At 32.9% G+C, this 23507-nt stretch overlaps 1 protein-coding gene and 1 pseudogene across 1 annotated transcript; both read left to right on the plus strand.

Moving 5' to 3' along the window:
* Positions 1-215: 215 nt before the first annotated feature.
* On the plus strand, positions 216-8226 carry LOC124911561 (annotated as a pseudogene).
* A 10845-nt stretch (positions 8227-19071) lies between these two features.
* LOC124911571 (vicilin Cor a 11.0101-like) lies at positions 19072-20382 on the plus strand. The gene has a single exon (XM_047452077.1). The coding sequence runs from the start codon at positions 19072-19074 to the stop codon at positions 20380-20382; it is 1311 nt and encodes a 436-aa protein (XP_047308033.1).
* Positions 20383-23507: the final 3125 nt, after the last annotated feature.

Below are 23507 nucleotides of genomic sequence, written 5' to 3' on the forward strand. Positions count from 1 at the left end.
TAATATAATTTATTATTTATTTATATAGTTATTAAAAAAAAATGGTAAATTTTACTTTTATCCACTCATTTAATTTAGAATTTTTTCGTTATTTTTTTTAAGTCCACCTAATTTTATTTTCAAGCCCACGCTATCCTTAAATGATGGGTCCGTCCTCCATGTAACTGCATGTAAAGAATCTTTCTTTACTATGGATTTCAATCTTCAACGCTTGAATGAGCAATCCCCATTATACAATCATCCGTTTTCTTCAGCGGGTACTTCCCAAACCCTGTCGATTCAAGCGCAGCAATTCAGAGGGAAATAGAAAAGGATCGAATCAGAGAGGAAAGATTGATGAAGGAAGAGAATATGCAGAGTTTATGCATCTTCCAAGAAAGAGATTCACTGATTTTGGTATGTTTTCTGTTAGACTGTATTGGTCAATCCATACAAAGATTGTTAGCCAGTTACCAAATTTAATAACCAAAGGGAACAAGAGGTGGCAAGTATGCTTATACTTCTAATTGAAGTCACTCATTATTAGACAAAAGTATTTTTATCTTATGTTCATTGACCACTCATTTACAATCATTTTGTTCCATACATGTCTTCATTTGTCTGGTTATCATATTGCTGCATCTTCATTCTCCATTTTGTAATTGTTTTTCCATCTTATACCATAGTAGTTCATCATCAATTGTGAATTGTGCAGCTGCTGTGAGGAAGGAGATAGCTGATGAGACTGATAGAGAAACTGGTCGCTCAAAGCAGATTTCAACTGTCCCAATTTATCTTAGCTATCCACTCTTCCAATGGTAAGACATCTCATGATTCTTTTCATCCTTATTTACATACTTTTCATCCTGTACATATAGTATTAGTGTAGGCAGTGAAATATTGTGAGATATATTGTAGGAAGTTATAATTAGTTACAAAGTGGAGTGGAGACTCATAAGCTCAATGGTAGATCGCAGAAACTTGTGTCCTCAAGACTATGTGTTCGAGTCTTCACACCCGGACCATTTAAAAAAAATAGTTACAGTGGAAGTATGAGTTTCTTTGTTAGTTGTTATTTCCCAGAAAACACTGAAAATATATTGTGGCTATGTAGTAATTACTAATGTGTCCCTTAGAAAATTGTTGCTGTCATTGATATTGCAAGTGCTACTACCATTAAAAGTATGATTTGACATAAATTTTTACGTACATGTCCAATTTTGCTTCCAGATAGGCTTGATATCCATGTTTGACACTATATTATCTCATGACTATTTATTTGGATTTGACAGTTGTGAATTTGACACTTATTGATCTTCCGGGGCTTACAAAAGTAGCTGTTGGTAAGTTAAAATTTTTACATTATAATTTCCCCTCCAGCAACATTGCACTGTTTTATTTCCTTATGTTTTGCTGGTTTTAGATGGTCAACCGGACAGTATTGTTGCTGATATTGAGAATATGGTTAGATCTTTTATTGAGAAGGTAATTGCATTTTGATATTATTCCAATGTTTTTATTAGTATAAGTGTCTATGAGGTGACATATTCTAATGTTCTTAACAACTTACAATCAGCCCAATTCCGTAATATTAGCTATTTCTCCTGCTAATCAAGATCTTGCGACGTCAGATGCAATTAAAATTTCTCTTGACGTTGATCCCACAGGTAATATATTGTCGGATTTTACTTCCTGTGCCTTTTGGTTCTAGATAATTATCATACTGCTCGATTGGCATGTGAATAGGTAATAAATATCTTCTGCAATGTGGAAATTTCCCTTATATAGAACAGTGGTAAATCAACTTTTCAAGTGCAATTTGTGGGAATTTAGGGAGAGGGATTAATGACCTCTGTTTTGTGTGTTTTAATGAATGAAATTACATGAATATTTATAGAAAGAAAATAAAGAAGGGATAACAACCACTAATATAGAAATTACTTTAGCTGGTTCCACTAATAACTAATCACTACTCAGTTGATTCCACTAAGCAGGGCATAATATTAAATTCGTTTAGGATAAATTTTGGTGCCATAATTTGTTTTAACTTTTTCATAATAATCATCATCAGGAAAAAAATACATTTGTTATGTTTGCAAAAAAATCACAATAATTTGAAAAAAAAAATCTGAATCATGATAAAAAAATCTCTATACTAAATTAAGGAAAAATTCATTAGAATTTGGATCATGATCTAAAAGATAATTTGTATATGAAATAAAGCATACAAAATCACATTATAATTTGGATCATGATAAAAAAAAACTTATACCAAATAAAAATAAACGCTTTTAATTTTAACATTTAATCGTTCTCATATATTGTTCTTCTTTGAGTTTGAACATATTCTTTGCAGCTAATATTAACGTCTAAAAATGATAGGAAGCGGTATGCTAATGTTCTGGTACTATTTTCTTTGGTGGTTATACTTCAGGAGAAAGGACACTTGGAGTTTTAACTAAGATCGATCTTATGGACAAGGGTACTGATGCAGTTGAGGTATGTTCCTTTTGGTGAGCTTATACACAGAATGATGAATTGGCAACTTCTTGAATGTTTATGATGCATGGCTTATAACATGCTATATCTGTAAATATTGACAGTTTCCTTTTATATTACTCTTTCTTTTATAAGCATCAACAATGAGTCTATGCTGTCTTTCTCTTATTAAATCTTCTAGTATTAGTTATTGGATGAAAACATGAGATGGTACATTTTTTAAACTCTATTTTCAGATATTGGAAGGAAAAACTTATAAGCTAAAGTTTCCATGGGTCGGTGTTGTTAACCGCTCCCAAGCTGACATCAACAAAAACACTGACATGATAGCTGCCAGACGTAGGGAACGCGACTATTTTGCAACTACACCAGAATACAAACACCTGGCTCATAGGATGGGTTATGAGCATCTAGGGAAGATTCTTTCCAAGGTAAGCCCTAATGGAAACATACTTTAGAAATATGTATAGTTTATGGGGATTTATGTAAATTTTGATTGTAACTAATTTTGAGAATACATTTTTTTTCTCCTTTGTTCAGCATCTGGAGCAAGTCATCAAGTTTAGAATCCCTAGTCTAGAATCCCTGGCCTTCAGTCCCTTATTAGCAAAACTGTTATGAACTAGAAACATAACTGAGCAGCCTTGGGAAGCCTGTTGCTAATGACGTTTGGAGTAAGTTTTTTGCTTACACTTATATTTTCTCCATGATATTAGGATGCTTGTGTACAATCAAAATAAAAATAAATTATACTTCTTCAATAAAAAATCAAAATAATGAAAATGAAGTCGTCCATACTGATGTTCAACAAAAAAAAAAAAAAACCCCACTTACGTAAAATTTTATATAAGATTTTAAAATGTTTAAAGAAAAGATAGTGTAGAATTATTCTCAAATATGGAAAGACTATTGATTTGCTAACTGACCGAGAATGGAAAGTCATTAATAAATCAATTAATTAGACTAATTGATTGAAGATTTGCTATCAAATCAATTATATGATTTTATCGTTTAAATCATTTCCTTTTCTGCAAATGTATTTTTCACTCACTACAACAAAAATGACTTTCGGCGACGCTTAAAAAGATTTCTGCCAACCTTTAAAAGCGTCGCCAAAAACATTACCCACACTTATTCTTGCGTCGCCAGAAGCAGGGTGGGCGCAAGCGTCGGTACAAGCGTTGCCAAAAACATTACCCACACTTATTCTTGCGTCGCCAGAAGCAGGGTGGGCGCAAGCGTCGGTACAAGCGTTGCCGAAAGGCGAAAGTTTTAACAACGTTGGCAAAATTAAAAAAACGTCGCTAAAAGTCTATTTTATTTTTAAACTATTTTTTTTTCTATTTTCATTTTAGATGTTATTTTTTTATCTCTACTATTATCACATTTGTCCTTCATCTCTCAAGTACCTGTTGAACATAACCCTAAACCCTTAGGGTGAACCCATATTCCAGCACATTATAATCTTAAAAACACTTCAGAAACTAATGAACTCTCTCATATTTTATATACCAAAAACTTCTTCTTTTTCTCCGATGTGGGATAAATGTCATATTAACTTTTAATTTAATTTAACACTTCAGAAACTAATGAACTCTCTCATATTTAACTTTTAATTTAATTAAATTTAAATAATAATTAAATAAAAGACATATATTACTATAAAAGGTTTAAAAATTATGTTATATAAAAAATATTAATTAAATTTTAATGTTAAAAAAAATTTAAGTCAAATTTAATTTTAAAAAAATTAAAAAATTAAAATAAAATATTTACAAAGTTTAAAAATAAAACATAAAAATTATTAAAATTTAGAATATTTAAATTATAAGGTTTTAAAAAGTTACAAAGTTGGTATATAAAAAAAATAAAGGTGGTGGTATAGATATAAAGGTTGGCAAAAGTTTTTTCTTTTAATTTTTACCCACGCTTAATATGAGTTGACATATAAGGGTCGCTGAAAGTATGTTTTGTTGTAGTGACTATTTAAGCATTGGACTTCCTATGTAAGACAAAAAAAACTAGCAATAAAATTTCTCCATTTTCCTCATTTTTTCTACATGGTATCAAAGCGAGTTTTTCCATTTTGAAGAAATCGACTCACAATTTTCCTGCCTCCTCCAATGGTGGAAATAACCATTGGAGGAGAACTCAAATAATTCTATAATCTCATATTTCTCTAATCACAAATCTCAGTGCATTTTTTTTGAGGAGACACTGGAGAATTATCCTCAAATATGGAAAGTCAGTAGAAAATCAATTAATTAGATTATTGATTTGCTAACTGACCGAGAATAGAAAGTCATTAACAAATTAATCAATTAGACTAATTGATTAAAGATTTGTTATCAAATCAATTATATTATTTTATCGTTTAAATCATTTCTTTTTCTACAAATGTATTTTTTACTATTTGAGCATTGGACATCCTATGTAAGACAACAACCAATAAACAAGAAATAAAATTTCTCTCTTTTCATTATTTTTTTACATGGTATTAGAGCAGATTTTTCCATCTTGAAGGAACCTGTTCACAACTTCCGCTGTCTCCTCCAATGGTGGAAATAGCCATTGCAGGAGAACTCAAATGATTATATTATTTTATATTTCTTAAATTTTATTTTTCTTTATTTTATTTCCACAATGTTAAACAAGTGGGACGTCATTTCAAATTGCATTTTATATTATCACTTTTCACTTCAAGAGCTGAGCCAAGAGCCAAGAGCCACTCCTCTAACTAAGTGAATAATGGATTAGAATCAGACAAATTGAAAGAATGTCATCAACATTCAGCGACACTCCTGCGTTTCAAGCCAACTCGTTGTCATCAAATTCCAGTGAAACTCCGACGTTTCAAGTCTTTTCACTGCCAACGACACTCCGGCGTTTCAAGCCAACTCGTTGTCATCAAATTCCAGTTTAAAAAAAATATTTTCATAACAATAAGAAAAAACTAATATATATAACTCAAATCTTAATAAATTGGATTTTGTTTGTAACATCTAGATAATCAAATTAAATTCAATTTAAAAGATAAATATAGTACATTAAAAGATTTGGTAAATTAATCTTATGTCCATAACTTCATATCATAAGTTATTTTGGGTTCAAGATCAAATAAACCATTACAACTTATAAAATAGAAAAAGTTATAAATCTTAGTTAAAATTCACACTAAAACCGCTGTAAATTAATAACAAAATCAAATCACAAGTATCAACAACCTAACATCCAAAATATAGCACACGAAAAGGGCAAGATAGAATGCAAGAACATATTAGTTCAGAACAAAATGAACTGACAAGTTCTTGATCTACATAAGACAGGAGTTGATGTTCTATAATATTACTTGCAACAACAACTGATACAAAATACAAAATGCAACCTACCAGAGTTGTATTCCATTCTTCTTGTGGCTGATCTTTCACATCAATGGCTGATTCTTCAATCACAAATGTTTCTTTTCGTTCTTCTTATAAACTTTCATATCTTGTTCTTCTTCTGTAAAGGAACATATATTCTCGATAATCCCTTCTTCACTTCAGTTTTTTACCAACGTGATAAGAAGTCAAATCTTTAACTTTATCAGATAAGCAATAATCTATCTTTATTTCTTGTTTCTCCACCTGTTTTTGGGAAAAATCTAATCTGAAAGTTCTTCCCTCCCCATGTCCTAATTTAAGCACAATGGACTTGTGTTTCTTCCCTTTGAGGTGTTCCTTGAGATTTTCCTTGCAAGTAGCACCAACTTTGCATAGTGAACAATAATTCAACTCAGTCATCTTCTCTAATTAAGTGATTGGTGTATTGGTTTTACGCTTCGAGCCGAATAGATTCACTGTGGGCTTGTCCTAAAATGGAAATAAGAACCCTAGTTACTTATTATGCAAAAAAGTAACAAAAACAAATGGATAGATAAAAGAATGATGAGACTTCCAAGTTCAAAATAACCCTCGAGATTTAAAAGATTTTCCCAAATTTCTTCATTTGGAAAGGGATACAAGAAAATTGAACATCTTGCTTTCATCCAGTAGATAATATCTACAAGTCTCGAAATGATTTTCCATATGAAAACATTATGGTTTATCAAGACATGAACATAAGCACATGAGTTCTACAATGACCCTAATTCCAAATTATGTATATGGAATTGGATAATTTCCAAATGTGATACCATCTGGATCCAATTCAAGAAATTAGAGAGAAAAAAGTGTTGTCAAATGAGGTCATTATCAAGTTGACATATGGGTATATTTGCACAGATATTTTGGACACATTCAATATGAATATAAATCAAAATCTCATACAAAAATTGCAATGAATTTCTGAATCTATGTTAAACTTCTTTATGTTTCCCAAGATGGAAACCAAGAAAGAAAGGTATCTGAATCTATCTTTCTTTATGTAATTTTACTAGGATTCAAACATATAGCTTGCTTTCAAATTGAAGCCCATTCAATGATTCCAAATTTCAATGAATGATAACTGTACCAAATTTATAATGTTTCCAAATCTCAATATACTTAAAGGAGACAGTGAAAAAAAAGAAAAGAAGTCATATACTGCAGGAAATTCTGAAATTGCATATTCAGAAATTCAGAAATTGCATATTCAAAAATTCAAAAATTGCATAGAATCCAAACCTTCAAATCTACTAACTGAAGGAAATTCTCAAAAGACAATTTCAGCATAGTTCAGAGCCTAGGGTTTCAACTGTCAAAATTCTTCCTTTAAAGGCTTGTGAGGAGAAAGCTCAGTCAATGGTCAGTATATGGCTCCCTTTCTCTTTTTTCACTGTCTCCTTTAAACATACTTTAATCATATTGAGATTTGAAAGCATTATAAATTTTGTACAGTTATCATTCATTGAAATTTGGAATCATTGAATGGGCTTCAATTTGAAAGCAAGCTATATGTTTGAATCCTAGTGAAATTACATAAAGAAAGATAGATTCAAATACCTTTCTTGGTTTCCATCTAGAAAAACATAAAGAAGTTTAACATAGATTCAGAAATTCATTGCAATTTTTGTATGAGATTTTGATTTAGATTCATATAGAATGCGTCCAAAATATTTGTGCAAATATACCCATATGTCAACTTGATAATGACCTCATTTGACAACACTTTTTTCTCTTTGATTTCTTGAATTGAATCCAGATGGTATCACATTTGGAAATTATCCAATTCCATATACATAATTTTGAATTAGGGTCATTGTAGAACTCATGTTCTTATGTTGATGTCTTGATAAACTATAATGTTTTCATACTAGATGAAAGCAAGATGTTCAATTTTCTTGTATCCCTTTCCAAATGAAGAAATTTGGGAAAATCTTTTAAATCTCAAGGGTTATTTTGAACTTGGAAGTCTCGTCATTCTTTTATCTATCCATTTGTTTTTGTTATTTTTTGCATAGTAAGTAACTAGGGTTCTTATTTCCATTTTTAGGACAAGCCCACAATGAATCTCTCCGGCTCGAAGCGTAAAGCCGATACACCAGTCACTTCATCAGAGAAGATGACATATAAGACTGAGTTGAATTATTGTTCACTATGCAAAGTTGGTGCTACTTGCAAGGAAAATCTCAAGGAACACCTCAGAGGGAAGAAACACAAGTCCAATGTGCTTAAATTAGGACATGGGGAGGGGAAGAACATTCCGATTGGATTTTCCCCAAAGACAGCTGTGGAGAAACAAAAAATAAAGATAGATTATTGCTTATTGATAAAGTTAAAGAGCTTCTGATCGCGTTGGTAAAAAAACTGAAGTGAAGAAGAGATTATCGAGAATATATGTTCCTTTATAGAAGAAGAACAAGATGATGAAAGTTTATAAGAAGAACGGAAAGAAGCATTTGTGATTGAAGAATCAGTCATTGATGTGAAAGATCAGCCACAAGAAGAATGTAATACAACTCTGGTAGTTTGTTGCAAGTAATATTATAGAACATCAACTCATGTCTTATGTGGATCAAGAATTTGTCAGTTCATTTTGTTCTGAACTAATATGTTCTTGCATTCTATCTTGCATTTTTTGTGTGCGATATTTTGGATGTTAGGTTGTTAATACTTGTGATTTGATTTTGTTATTAATTTTACAGCGATTTTAGTGTGAATTTTAACTAAGATTTATAACTTTTTTTTATTTCATAAGTTGTAATGGTTTATTTGATCTTGAACCCAAAATAACTTATGATATTAAGTTAGGGACAACATAACATTATTTTTATCAAATCTTTTAATGTACTTTATTTATCTTTTAAATTGAATTTAATTTGATTATGTAGATGTTACCAACAAAATCCAATTTATTGAGATTTGAGGTATATATATTAGTTTTTTCTTATTATTATGAAAATATATTTTTTTAAATGTTCAAAGAGAAGTATTAAAAAAAACTATAACAAACTAATTTTAATATTATAAATAATATAACATTAATTTGATATTTTAAATAAAATTAAATACATAACGATTGATTGATTAATAAATTATTTTCCATGTGACTCTTTCTAAATAAATAAAAAGCAACTGATTTAAGAAAATGATGTGCTCTATCTTTTCTTGCTTTTTTTTATTGAAGATTATTATATCGATTTTTTATATCAGTTCACAAGTTTTATTCGTTTCATTTAGGCCCTAAATTCAAAACAATTTTTATGGTATAAATATTCAAATTTAAATATAAGTTCATATCAATGAAGCATACACACATGGACGAAGCTATGTAGGGGTTCGACTCACTCAGAAAAAAAATAAAATTTCTTTATGGTAAAATTATGATATTACCCATAATTTCTTAAATTTTTTTAATATAATTCATTTTTTTTTATCTAATTATTAAAAAAATGGTAAAACTTTACTTTAATATACTTGTTTTTTTCAAAATTTTCTTGTTAATATTTTAAGTCCACTCTAAATTTTTTTCAAGCCCACCACAATTCAAAATCCTGAATCCGTCCCTACCTATTCTCATGATCTCACTCTGCACATTTTGTACTCAATCATTTTATTAACAAATATTTAACAATCATTATCTCTTATTCCCCAATCGACCTCACAATTAATCTCGTCACTTCATTTCGAGCATTTTACACCCCAACTATTTCATCATATTACTCACTTCTCTCACTTCGGTTAAACCAATAAATCTCATTTACATATTAACTACAATTATCTTTTGTTTTCCAATCGTATTTCTAGTACTTAATCTCGTGACCTCACTCCAAGTATTTTATACACAATCATCTCATTTACATATTTAACCATGATCTTTTATTCCCTAATCGACCTCTCACAATTAATCTTGTGACATCGATCCAAGCATTTTACTCCCCAACTATCTATCATCATATTACTCCCCTCTCCTCACTTTGATTAAAGCAACAAATCTCTTAAACTCATTTATTCAGATACTTCATTTATGTTTTTAGTTTTTATTCAGAATGTTACGATTTCAAAATCATTCTAGGCCTGTCTAGAATGATCTCTTAAACTTGTGTTTTTTTCCCCTTTTTGGAAATTTTTAATGAAATGACGCTAAGTCGTTTTTCCCCAAAAAAAGCAACAAATCTCATTCATATATTAACCACAATTATCACTTATTTTTTAATCGACCTTTCAATACTTAATGACCTCACTCTAAGTATTTTTGTACTTAAATCTCATCATTATCAACCTCTTATCATCATTTTGGTCGACCAATCATCTCTCATTCATATATTTAACCACCATATATCTATTTGTTCCCAATCAAACTCTCATTACTAATATGTGACCTCATTTTGAGCATTCTGCACCCAATTATTACTTCGATCAACTAATCAAACTATCTCATTCACATATTTATAACCACAAACATATCTCCTTGTATCTCAATCGAACTCTCATTATTAATCTCGTGACCCCATTTCGAGTATTTTGCAATCAACCATATCATTATTGTCGACTTCTTATTATTACTTCAGTCAAACATTAATTTCATTCACATATTTAACCACTATTATCACTTGTTGTCCAACTTTTCAATACTTAATCTCGTGACACCTCACTCAAAACATTTTGTACCACAATCATCTCATACTTAACCATCATTATCTCTTATTCTATAATCGATCTTTCAGTATTTATCGCATGACCTCACTTCAAACATTTTGTACTCGACAATTTCATCGTTACCAACCTCTTCGACAAACCTCATTTTGAATATTTTACACAAAATCATTACTTCGATCAACTAACCATCTCATCTACATATATTTAACCACCACATATCCCCTCATGCCCCCAATGAACACTCATTATTAATCTCGTGATCTCGAACCATATCATGAGTATTGACATCTTACCATCATTTCGATCAACCAACCATTCCATTATTTATTCATATAATTTTTATAATTATTTTATATTTATACCTCATGGGATTCAAACATGGATCTTTATTATGTGAAGATGTTGAAAAATATAGTCGAACACAAGCCCTTAACGAACCATATGTTTTGGATTTTATCAAAAATATTATTTTTAGTAAATTTTGTTTGGAATTTTAAAAAAAATATTAAAACATAAAAAGCATAAAACAAATTATAAATAATTACAGCCATGCAAACAAATAAGCCCAAACAAAAACGGGTTAGGGTCCTACGGTAGGGCGTGGAGGAGTATCACTTATAAAAATTATAAAATTAAAAAAAACATCAAAGATTCATCGTTGTAGGTTTATAAAAAAACATTTGGTTAAATGTAAAATATGTATCTTTAATTGTTTAGTGTGTTGTACTAATGATAGGTTCAACATTTATATTTTTTTAATCTTATATTTCTCAAATTAACCGTTTCATGTTTTGAGGTCAGATCAATCCAAAAAAACAATCCGGTCCATAAAAAAATATCAAATATTGATTTTTATATTTTATAAAATTATTTGATTGAAATTAAAATATAAATATTAATTAACTAATTAATTGATTAGTGTGTTGTATATATATATGATATAATTATATGTTTCACTCAATACTTATATTTATTATTCACGAAACTAAAAATAGTGCATCTGTATCTATCGAGTACATGCAATTTTTTAATTTTTTTCCACTAATAGAATTTATTTGACATAGTTAGTTTTTGACACGTTACACACTATATTACTCATTTTGGTATAATATATATTTCCCCTTTTTCCTTTCTTTCTCACTTCATTCTCTATATTCTTTTCCATTGTTTTCCACTCTATTTTCTCTATTTTTTACCCTTGGGAAAATCCCTAACTACGTAGCTTAGCACATGTTAGATGACACATGACAATACAGGAATCTGGGGTGACTCAATGTTTGATGGTTTAAAAATTATTTTACGTGTCAGACAATTTTTTAAAATAAAATATTATTTTTAAAGATTCAGATACTTTTAAAATTAACTATAAAAAAAAAAATTAATTTTATTCAAATTAACTGTAATTTATGACCGGTTGTGGGTAAAGACGTTACTGATGGGGTTCTGGAGTTTTTCAAAAACAGGAAGATGTTAAAGCAATGTAATATAGCGGTCCTAACCTTGATCCTCAAAACTGCGGTACCCGAGAAAGTACAAGATTTCAGACCAATTTCCTGCTGTAATGTGATTTATAAAATAATTTCAAAAATCATTTCTAAACGATTTAAAAATGTCATAGGAAAAATTATAAATCTTAACCAATCTGCATTCATCTCCGGTAGGACAATCTCTCATAATATTCTTCTCATGCAGAGCCTTTTAAAAGGCTACGGGAATAAGAAAATATCCCCGAGAGTGGCTTTCAAAATAGATATCAAGAAAGTTTTCGACTCTGTTAGATGGGAAGTCATTCGAGACTTTCTAGTTGTATCTGATTTTCCTATGATTTTTATTGATTGGATTATGTTGTGCGTTTCATCATCATGCTTTGTTGTTAGCGTCAATGGAGTCCACGGAGGTTATTTCAAGGGTGAAAACAGGGTAAGGCAAGGGGACCCCCTCTCTTCTTACCTTTTTGTAGGTATCATGACGATCTTTGAGAGCATCTTCGCGATGTTCCGAAAGAATCGTCCATACATCTTTCACCCATTCTGTGAGGTAGAGGAGGTAACCCATTTATGCTTTGCTAATGATTTGTTCATTCTAGCGCACGCAAACATTGATTCCATTAAAACTATTAGGTCTGCACTAACGTTCTTTTCTGAGGTTACAGGTTTAACTATTAATGAAAGTAAAAGTATGGCATTTTATGGAGGCATGAATGACGAAACGAAGCAGGACATTTCCAACTTCATGGGCATCATGGAAGGCAACTTTCCCGTAAGGTACTTAGGAATTCCGTTAACTGTGAAGCAGATCGAGATCTCACAATGCAAGCTGCTGATTAAAAAGGTAAAAAATACGATATCTGGCTGGGCAGCGAAAAAACTTTCTTATGCAGGGAGAATTGAACTTATCAAAACCGTGGTCATGGGCATAGTTGGCTACTGAGCGTAACAAATAGTCATTCCGAAGAAGGTAATGAAGAAACTTGATACACTAATGAGGAACTTTATATGGGACAGCAGCAGAAGAGGAGGAAAAAAAGTCAAATGGACCGCTCTCTACAAACCGAAGGACGGGGGAGGCATCGACTTGAAGAACTGTATCGAGTGAAACAAGGCTCTCACCTTCAAGAATTTGTGGACTTTGAAGCGCAATCATGAGTCACTATGGATCAAATGGGTGCATACGAGGTTTATAAAATACGAAACCAGCATCTGGACCTGCAAAATTCATGAAGGTAAGAGTTGGTCTCTAAAAAAGATTCTTAAACTAAGAAGCGATATTGCAGATCTTTATGACATCCAGCTAGGGGACGGGAAAGACACTCTATTCTGGCATGACCCCTAGTTCGAAAACCAGCCTATCATCCACAAGGAGGAGTTTCAAAATACCCGCATCAGAAGGGATTGCACAAAAGCGAAAATTAGAGATATTAAAGACGAGAATTGAGACTCACTTCTGAGAAGAAATCTAGAAGGACAGAGGATACTTGATCATATAAGTAACATACAACTACACGACAGACCGTATATTCATGAATGAAAAGCTGAGGACAATGGGAAACTGGTATCGAAGAAAATATGGGAGGTAACACGGGAAAAAGCACAGAAAGTAGAATGGGCTCCTCTTGTATGATCAACGAAGATTATCCCTAGACACTAGTTCATCATATGGCTCGCCTTCTGGGAAGGACTCAGCACTCGTGATCGTATCAACAAGTATATGAGCATCCCGGACACGAACTGTCTTCTATGTAGAGGAAATGAAGAAACTATAGATCACATATTCGGGAGCTACTGTATTGCTTCAGAGTTTTGGGACAGATTCTATAAAAGCCTAGAGCTGATCAGTTTCCTGAGCGAATGGAATGAAATCAAAGATGCAACACTACTCAAAGTCAAGGGAAATAGATTTACAACAAGCGTGTTTAAGTGCAGCTTTGGAGCAGTGGTGTATACCATTTGGCAAGAACGGAATGCAAGGGTATATGACAGAACCCACATGAGCGTTGAAGAGTTATGGAAAGATATTGTATCAGATTGCAGCGCCCTCATAGGAACGTGGATAAGAATTTCAAGCACGAAGCAGAACTAGAATATCTGTAGAAACTAGAATTTACCGTTTTTTAAACTCACTAGAATTGAAAGCATTGTAATCAGATAATTCATTTACGTTTTTAGCTTTTTAGCTTTTATTCAGAATGTTACAACTTCAAACTCATTCTAGGCCTGTCTAGAATGATCTCTTAAACTCGTGTTTTTTTTTTTCCATTTTGGGGAATTTTTAATGAAATGACGCCAAGTCGTTTTCCCCAAAAAATTTTTTGTTATTTATGACCAAATAATCTGAGTTCAGTATCGAGCCTCCTGAATCCTCCAGTCCTCTAACCGAGTACCCTAAGCCTTGATATAGAGCACCCTCGGTCTAGACCGAGCCCATCCGGTCACCGACCGGTAAAAAAATGGACCTAAGCCCTAGGACTCCGGTCCTAAGGCCTGTTTGATTCAACTTTTCAAAACCTAAAATTATTTTTACAATTTTGGAACCCCAATCCATTTTCAAATAATCATGATAGGTTAGAAAATGATTTAAAAATATTTTCGGGATATTTCCCAAACAAATATTTTGACTAAGGCTTCGTTTGGAATTTATTTTTAAATTCTAAATACTTTTATGATATTTTAGAGGTCTATTACTCAATCTTAAATAATCGCAATAGCATGTACACACTTCTAAATAATTTTATACAATTATTTAAGTAATCTAAACTTATCATTGTTTAGGACCCCCAGACTATGAATTAAAGGAAATAAATGCTGTAAATAAATCTTTTGATATCCAAATTAAAAAAATTAAACCAATTTCAATGGGCGCGGAGGACATAGCGCGAAGCCCTTTCTCAAGCGTAACCAAATAACGAACCCCTTATGGAAACTCTGGTATAAAGTGCGCGGAGGACATTAGAGCTTCGGCGACTGTTTTGTAGAGAAATCATTCAGGTGATACAAGCTTCGATCCAGAGTTATGAAAAGCTTCATAAAGACTATTGGAGTGTTCTCCAATCAATAGTAAGCTTTCAAACCTACTGTAATTCAAATTGTGATTCAAAATTGGAAATTTTCAATTCGACCTGGTTGATCATATTTAGGATTCAATTTCGTGCTTTCTATAGTTGAAATCAATCCCTAGATGATGCCTAAGCTTTCTGTTGAAAAATATTTCATCAATTCAACCCTAATAAAAAAACTTAAATTTGATTTGAAAATCTGGAAAATTTGAAATTCGTGTTCTTAAGCTTTTAAGCTTGAATTTTGATTCATATAGTTTCCTAATATGTTTGTAAACATTTTAGGATGATTTTTAAATGATATTACGTACATCCCGATCATGTTTGATTGATCTGAAATTTTAGAAAAATAAATTTAAATTTCAGTTGAAAAGTTGTTATAAAGCTTGTTTAATGTTCTTATTTTGGTCGTGTTCGATTGTAAACATGATTTTGAAGCTGTTGGAACAAGAATTATGTCAAGAGATGGCCTAAATAAAAAGTTCTCAAATTTTGCCCTAAATATCATTTTGAAAAATCAATCGTTGTAGAGTTTGATTAATCGGGTTTATGATTAGGGGTTATTATCCCTACATCCAATGGAATTGATATCAACTTACAAATCATGTTTTCATGATCTGTATAAAAAATGCAAACCTACAATCTTCATACCAATTGAAGAACACCCGGTCCTCTTAGACCGCGTCTTGTAGGACCAAGGACCGAGAATTCTCAGTCCTGACCGAAGCCAAGGACCGAAAAAATTGACCTAGGACTAAGACTAAGGACTAGTGTTCTTGAGTTATGACCAAGACCTATGACCGGTGTTATTGAGCAAGGACCAAGAAATCCGACCGAGGGTTTTCCTATAGGACTGAGAGGTCTAGCCTGGGACCGAGACTCCTAAGACCCACGAACTAGAACTCTAGAACTAGGACCGAGACTCCAAGACTTAGGACCGAACAATTCAAGCTCAAGACCGAGTCTCTCGAACCCTAGGGTCGAACCCTCTAGTCCTTTGACCGAGTATCCTAAGCCCCGATCTAGAGCACCCTTGGTCTCCGAATATTAATAAACGGACCTAAGCCCTAGGACTCTAATCCTAAGGCATGTTTGGCTCAACTTTTCAAAACCCAAAATTATTTTTATAATTTTGGAACCCCAATCTATTTTCAAATAATCTCGAGAGATCATTAAATGATTTCAAAATATTTTTAGAATATTTCCCAAATAAATATTTTGACTAAGGCTCCGTTTGGAATTTATTTTTAAATTTTAAATACTTTTATGATATTTTTCAGGTCTATTACTCAATCTTAAATAACCGCAATCGCAAGTACGCACTTCTAAATAATTTTGTACAATTATTTAATTAATTTAAACTTATCCTTGTTTAGGACCCCCGTACTACTAATGAAAGGAAATAAATCTTTTAAATAAATATTTTGATAGCCAGATTTTCAAAAAATAAAACCGTTTTCAACGGGCGCGGAGGACATATCGTGAAAGTCATTTCCCGAGCGTAACCAAATAACGAACCTCTTATGGAAATTCTTGTATAAAGTACGTTTATATACGTATATTTGACTGATTTTCCTAAAATCATTTGGCGAATTTGTTTTTTTTCAAATAAATAATCTACTCACACAGATTATTGTTGTCGTTGCACCACTCCCACTTCTTTTCCTACTCGAACACGGTATCTCTACTTACACAGATTTTCTCACAACCTGGATCAAGAAACCTGTGTGCCTTGCTTCCGTCTTCGAAGTTCACATTTCCAGTAATTTTCTCGTCGAGTTTATTGAGCTTTTCTCGTTAGCCCATCATATGGTTGCTTGCTCCATTGTCAAGGTTTACACTCATCGCCAATTGAGAGAAGTTTCTCCATGACTTTCTCTTCATTGAGCAACACCACCTCTGGTTCCTCCATGGACGGTTCTTGAACGATTTTTTCAAGGTTTGTCTCCTCGTCTCCGGGAAAAACAATTGTCACTCCCTCAAAAAACATTAATATTGGTTCCTCATCATAGAAACTAATGAGGTTTGTCTCATTGTCTTCGGGCAAAGCATTCGTCACTACCTCAACAAACATTAATGATGGCTCCTCATCATAGAAGTTAGTGAAGTTTGCCTTATCGTCAGACCTTTTGTTAGAGTACGAAGATGCGTAGTGCTCGTACTTTTGACAAGTGTAACACTTCACTATGCTCTTGTATTTGCGGGGCTTGACGTCTTCTTATCGAGGTGAGCTTTCTACACGACCTCACCTCGTCCTTTGCTACGACCTCAGTTATCTCCACCATTTCCACTGCGACTTCACAATCTAGAAGAAAAATCGACTTCTTTGTTTTTCTTCATTCGTGACATCCATTCATCATGCGTGAGTAATAGGTGCTCCTCCTCTCGGTCTCCGTAGCCGTGAAGTCTTTCCTCATAGATTTTGAGACGACCGACGATCTCCTTGATGGTCATATTCTTGAGGTCACCAAATTGTTCGATCGATGTAATGATCTGCATGTATGTTTGTGGTACGACTCAAAGGAACTTCTTGACGACGGAGATCTCCTCCACCCTCTCCCCCAACAAGCGGATACCAGTCACGATAAATGTCAATTTTATGGCAAAATCATCCACCGATTCCAATCTTCATTGTCGTCGCATCTCTAGTTGATTTTGACTACATGATCTTTAGATAGGCTCTGATACCAAATGTTGGTTCTGATCATTGGATTTTCTAAGAACATTTATGAAGAAATAAAACTCTGGAAAATATTGGGAAGGACAATAATATTTGTTAAAGAGGAAAAGTGTTAAGAGTTTCAAGTGTTGTATATTAACCTTTACAAACAACCCTTATAAAGGAATAATTATCCTAGAAACCCTAAATTACTTATATATACAAGTCCAAACCCATTAATAATTAAAGAAAAATGATTGGGAGCACGACTTTGGGGGAGCGACTCGTACAGCGAAAGTGACATCGCTGTTATACGAAAGTGACCTCGTTGTTATACGAAAGTGACGAGGTCTCTTTTGTATAACAGCGATGTCACTTTCGTATAACAGCGAGGTCACTTTCGTTGTACGAGTCGCTCCTCCAAAGTCGTGTTCCCTATCATTCCTAATAATTAAATAAGCCCTAATTGCATAAAAGACAATTAAGACCCACGACTCTCAATTTACTGATAATCAGTACTTAAACTCACTGTGGCCTTGGATGTCCATTTATAAATATATATTCTATTTAGCCCATTTATTTAATTATATATTAGTTGGTATTTTTTTTAAAATATTTTAGATTTTAATTATTTTAGAATTTGATCGATAAAACAGAGTTTTTAAATTAATTATTTTTTTTAATCTTGTGAAATAAATTCGTATAGAATTGGTTAGAATCTTTGTTGGGTCATAATTATTTAAAAATTATAAATTAAGGTCATAATTTATGGGTAAAATAAGCATTCTTGCCAATTGAAAAGAAGTCTTTGTTTTCATTTTCAATATTGCCTTTAATTTGTTGATAGAAAAAAAAAAGGCACATTCAAGTAATAAAGTAAATCAATATTATGTCCATAGAACAAGTTTAAATTTTTGAAACAAATTAATTAATTCCGATAAAGCAAAACTTCAAAATATATAGTAATAAAGTAAATCAATATTTATTCCAAACGACGTACAAATTAAAGACGTAAGTAATCTGGCATGCAAAGCAGGAACATATATCCTCTCCGGCTTAACATAGACGTGGGTCTGTCCAGATGCATACGCTCACGGATTATCTATTTGTTTGTTTTCTAGCTTCAATTTATTGTTGTTTTGTTCTTCCGGCGGCGACAGCTGTTTTCCTCCATGCATGCAGTAGTAACCATCTACATTACGCGTGTAACTTAGATTTCATTCATATCCTTTCACTCTCTCTAGCTACTAGCTAGTCTCTCTCTCTATATATAGATAATGTTCTCGATCGATCAATATATCATCATCACCATCTAATTGGTAAAAATGGCAATCACAATTAGGAGCATATTTCTTTTCTTCTTCGTCTTCCTAGTGCTATCTACTAACCTAGTAGTTCATGGACAAGACAGGGAGGAGAGGAAGCCCTACGTCTTCGAAGACCAACACTTTCAGACAAAGTTCGAGTCAGAGTATGGAAGAATTAGGCTTCTTCAAAACTTTGCCGAAAGGTCCAAACTACTCGCAGGCCTCAATAACCACCGCGTCTCCATCCTCGAAGCCAATCCCAGCACTTTCATAGCTCCATACCATTTGGACGCCGACGCCCTCTTCTTCGTGGCCGAGGGTAAAGCAACTATCAACTTGGTTCGCCAGCAGGACAAAAGAGAGACTTTCGGTCTAAGGAGGGGCGATATCATTCGAATCCCTTCGGGTACAACAGTCTACTTGATTAACAAAGATAGAAAAGAGAAGCTCATTGTGATCAAGCTCTTACAGCCCGTCTCAACCCCGGGCCATTTCGAGTCATTCTTCGGTCCTGCAGGTAAAGATCACGAATCATTTTTTAACGTTTTCAGTCCAGAACTGCTCGAGTCTGCTTTCAACGTTAAGAGGGAGAAAATCCAGAGGGTGTTCGAAAAACAGAGCCAGGGAGTGATCGTTAAAGCTTCGGAACAACAGATTAAAGCCATATCACAGGAGGAACAGGCCGCAGGTGGAATTCGTCGGCCATTCAGAAGAGGCAGTGAAGGTCCTTTGAATCTATTCGAGAAGCGTTATGCCTCTGAATCAAAATCAAACCAATACGGACAGTTGTTTGAGGTTTCAGCCGATGACAACAAGGACTTGCGCGAACTGAACGTTGGGGTCTCCTTTGCGAACATCACCAAGGGATCCATGACAGCTCCACTCTTCAACTCCAAGGCCACAAAGATAGTCTTCGTGATCAGAGGAGAAGGTTACTTCGAACTGGCGTCCCCTCAATCTCATGACCACCAAAAGCAACAAGATGGCAGCACCAGCTACGAGAAAGTGAGTGCAAAGTTGCGAAAAGGAGTCATCTATGTAGTACCTGCCGGACATCCTGTCATCACGGTTAGTCATGGCAGTCAGAACCTGGAACTTCTCTGCCTCGATGTAAACGGCTTGCAGAACGAGAAAAATACATTAGCTGGACGGAGGAATATTATAAGGCAGCTGGAAAAGACTGCGTTGGAATTGTCTTTTGGCGGGGTACAAGAGAAAGAAGTGAGGGAAGTGTTCGAGAGCCAATCCGAAGAGTTCTTCTTCAAGGGACCTTCTGAGCAATCTCACCACAAGAAAAGGCAGCAGCAAGAGGATCAAGATCAGATCTAGTGTTTGAGTTTCACCTACCTAGCTAGCTAGGGTTTTGTGATCCTTCGTGACCGCGTCACTCTTGAAGAGTAATGTTTTTTAAATAATGTCTTGTTTCTTAAAAAGTGGATAAAAAGTGTATGTGTGCACTACTTCATGATGTTGAACATAAATAAAATATAGATGGGCACGAAAATTCCAGCTTTAGTTTAAAATAAAGTATTTTCCTCAATAAGCAAATACTAAATAAAAACAAGTAAACATAGTGTTTATAGATTAAGAACTCTTAAAAATACCAAAATGGGTGGTTCCTATGATTCTCACTTGGAACTAATTAAGCAGTGTAGAAGTAGGGTCAATCATTAACTGTTTAAAAAAATACCAAATGAAAGCTCGAGTTCCTTTAGCAGTTGACCATTAAGAACTATTGATCCTGTTTTAGCTTAAAAAAAAAAGCATTTAATCTCTTATAAAAGCTTGGTAGCATAAGAATCTAAGACATTATTTCAAGATATTACATAATTTATTAAAACAATATCTTATAAGTATAATTTTCATAATGATAGACACCGGATTTTTACACTCAAATAATTAAAATAAATATATTCAGTATAGTATAATATTCATACATAAAAACTAGACAATAATATTTAAAATAAATAAATAACTCATAAACCGAACCCTTTTTTGGTATATTTCGGGTTGATTCAAACACCACTTTTAAAAAATACCCAAAATATAGACAAACAGACACATCCACGATGACCGGCTCAAAAAATTGTGAGGTTTAAAATAAATAAATAACTCATAAACCGACTCTTTTTTGGTATATTTCGGGTTGATTCAAACACCACTTTTAAAAAATACTCAAAATTTAGGCAAACAGACACATCCACGATGACCGGCTCGAAAAATTGTGAGGTTTAAAATAAATAAATAACTCATAAACCGATCCTTTTTGGTATATTTCGGGTTGATTCAAACACCACTTTTAAAAAATACTCAAAATTTAGGCAAACAGACACATCCACGATGACCGACTCGAAAAATCGTGAGATTTGATGTAAATAAATATTGCAATTGCTTCTTTGCACAATCTTGAAGTCCATCAAATGAATGTAAATTTGATGGATGTAAAAACTATTTTTTTAAATGGAGAATTGGAAGAAGAAATTTACATAGATCAACCTCAAGGGCTTTCTACTTAAGGGCAAGAAAATAAATATTGTAAATTGGTTAAGTATTTGTATGGCTTAAAGCAAGTTCTAAAACACTGGCTTGAGAAATTTAATCATGCTATGATCTCAAGTGGATTCAAAATCAATGAATGTGATAAATACATTTATATTAATGACATAAAAACTGGTTACTTCATTTTATGTCTTTATGTAAATGACATACTTATTATTGAAAATAATGATAAATAGTTTAATCCACTAAAAATATGTTAAATTCAAAATTTGACATTAAAGATATGAAATTGACAGACATGACTATTGGAATCAAAATGATTAGAACATCATAAGGGATAATTATAAGTCAATCACATTATGTGAATAAGATCCTTGAAATTTTTAAGAAATATGATTTTGCATTGGCTAAGACTTTGATAGATACGAGTCAACATCTATCTAAAATTTGTGGAGAAAATGGTCCTTGAGCTAAACTGGACTGTATTATTCCCATTAGGGATTGTTTCCAATTTAGGTTTCTTCCATCTCTTAGGGCTGCCATAAAGCTTTCTGGTAAACCTTCTAAGGTTAAAGGTTTAAATGCCACCTGCACTAGTCTTATATGTAGAAATTTATAGGATCGTTTATAATATGCTATATCCATATCTGATAGTAGTTTTATTACCATATCACTATTATCTAGTGAAACTGACTCTTCAGTAGTTTGTACTACTTGTTTTAAACCCATTTTTTCAAATGTTCCTAATTGATATATCAATCTAGGTTCAACTTTCGGAATTGTCCACTTGTTTAGGAGGTCTAAATCCTTAGGAATATCATATTCCTCTTTCTTTGTATTCTTAATGTTTTTATTTCTTGAAATGATGTTCATTAGATTCATTATTAGTAAGGTGTGTTGATCATTCTGCATAACTACCCCCTGGCTCTGATACCATTTGTATCTAATTTAAAGGATCGAAATTAAAAATTAGAACTTACAGAGAAAGTCTGAAGAGGGACAACTTCTGTGTTTAGGATAATAGAAATGCCTATCAACCAATTATAATACTTAACTTCAATTTAAAGTTCCAAAATGTCCAACATGCCTAAAACAGTGGCTCAATAGGACCAAACAGGAACACAAAATTAAAGTACCATTTTATAAAAGAGATCGACATTTCAAATCCATGCCAGATGTCCATTCAAACTTCTAAGATAAGCTTTAATTTTTTATTAATTACTTTTTTTTTTATGAAGGGTAGTTAGCGGTCATGATCAACACCTAATTTGATTAGCCTATTAGGCTTGACATTTAAAGCAAATAATTAAATACGTAGTAAGATTTGGAACGTACCCGGGAATGAAGGTTAAACACACTGTCCTCCAAACTTTTATTGATGATGCTTCAAATTTATTACAACTGGATGATGGTGCTAGAGAGTACAATAGAGAGAGAGAGTACAATACAGATTTCAGGGGTCGTTTTCGCCTCCTCTTTCAACCCAACATAAACAACTATTTATAGTAAAATATTTAAATAAAAGTTAAAAACTTGAACAGTGATTCCCAGGATTCCCGGGATAAGTTTTTTCCGCAAATTACGGATCTTGTCTTCTTCTTCTGCAAACAGTACCTCCCGGGATTCCCGGGATAAGTTTTTTCCCGCATCTTCCGGATCTTGTTTCTCTTTAAATTTTGAACTGGTTGGATGATGATGATCCAACGTCTTTCTTTGAAATATTTTCAACCAAGGTGTCTTTGATTGCTTCGAAAATGTCTTCAATGGCTACATCACTTTGAGCGTCTTGAAGATAATCGGATGCCATAGTTGAATCTGATTTGTTTGATTTATTATCATCTTCAAATTTAGACATAAAGTCTTTCTTCATTTCTTCAATATATGCAGATATCATCTGACTTTTTGATAAGTTCTCTGACCTCATTCGAATTTTTTTTGGAGATATAATCAAACGG

The sequence above is a fragment of the Impatiens glandulifera genome, chromosome 1 (assembly GCF_907164915.1).
Source record: "Impatiens glandulifera chromosome 1, dImpGla2.1, whole genome shotgun sequence".
Taxonomy (NCBI): Eukaryota; Viridiplantae; Streptophyta; class Magnoliopsida; order Ericales; family Balsaminaceae; genus Impatiens; species Impatiens glandulifera.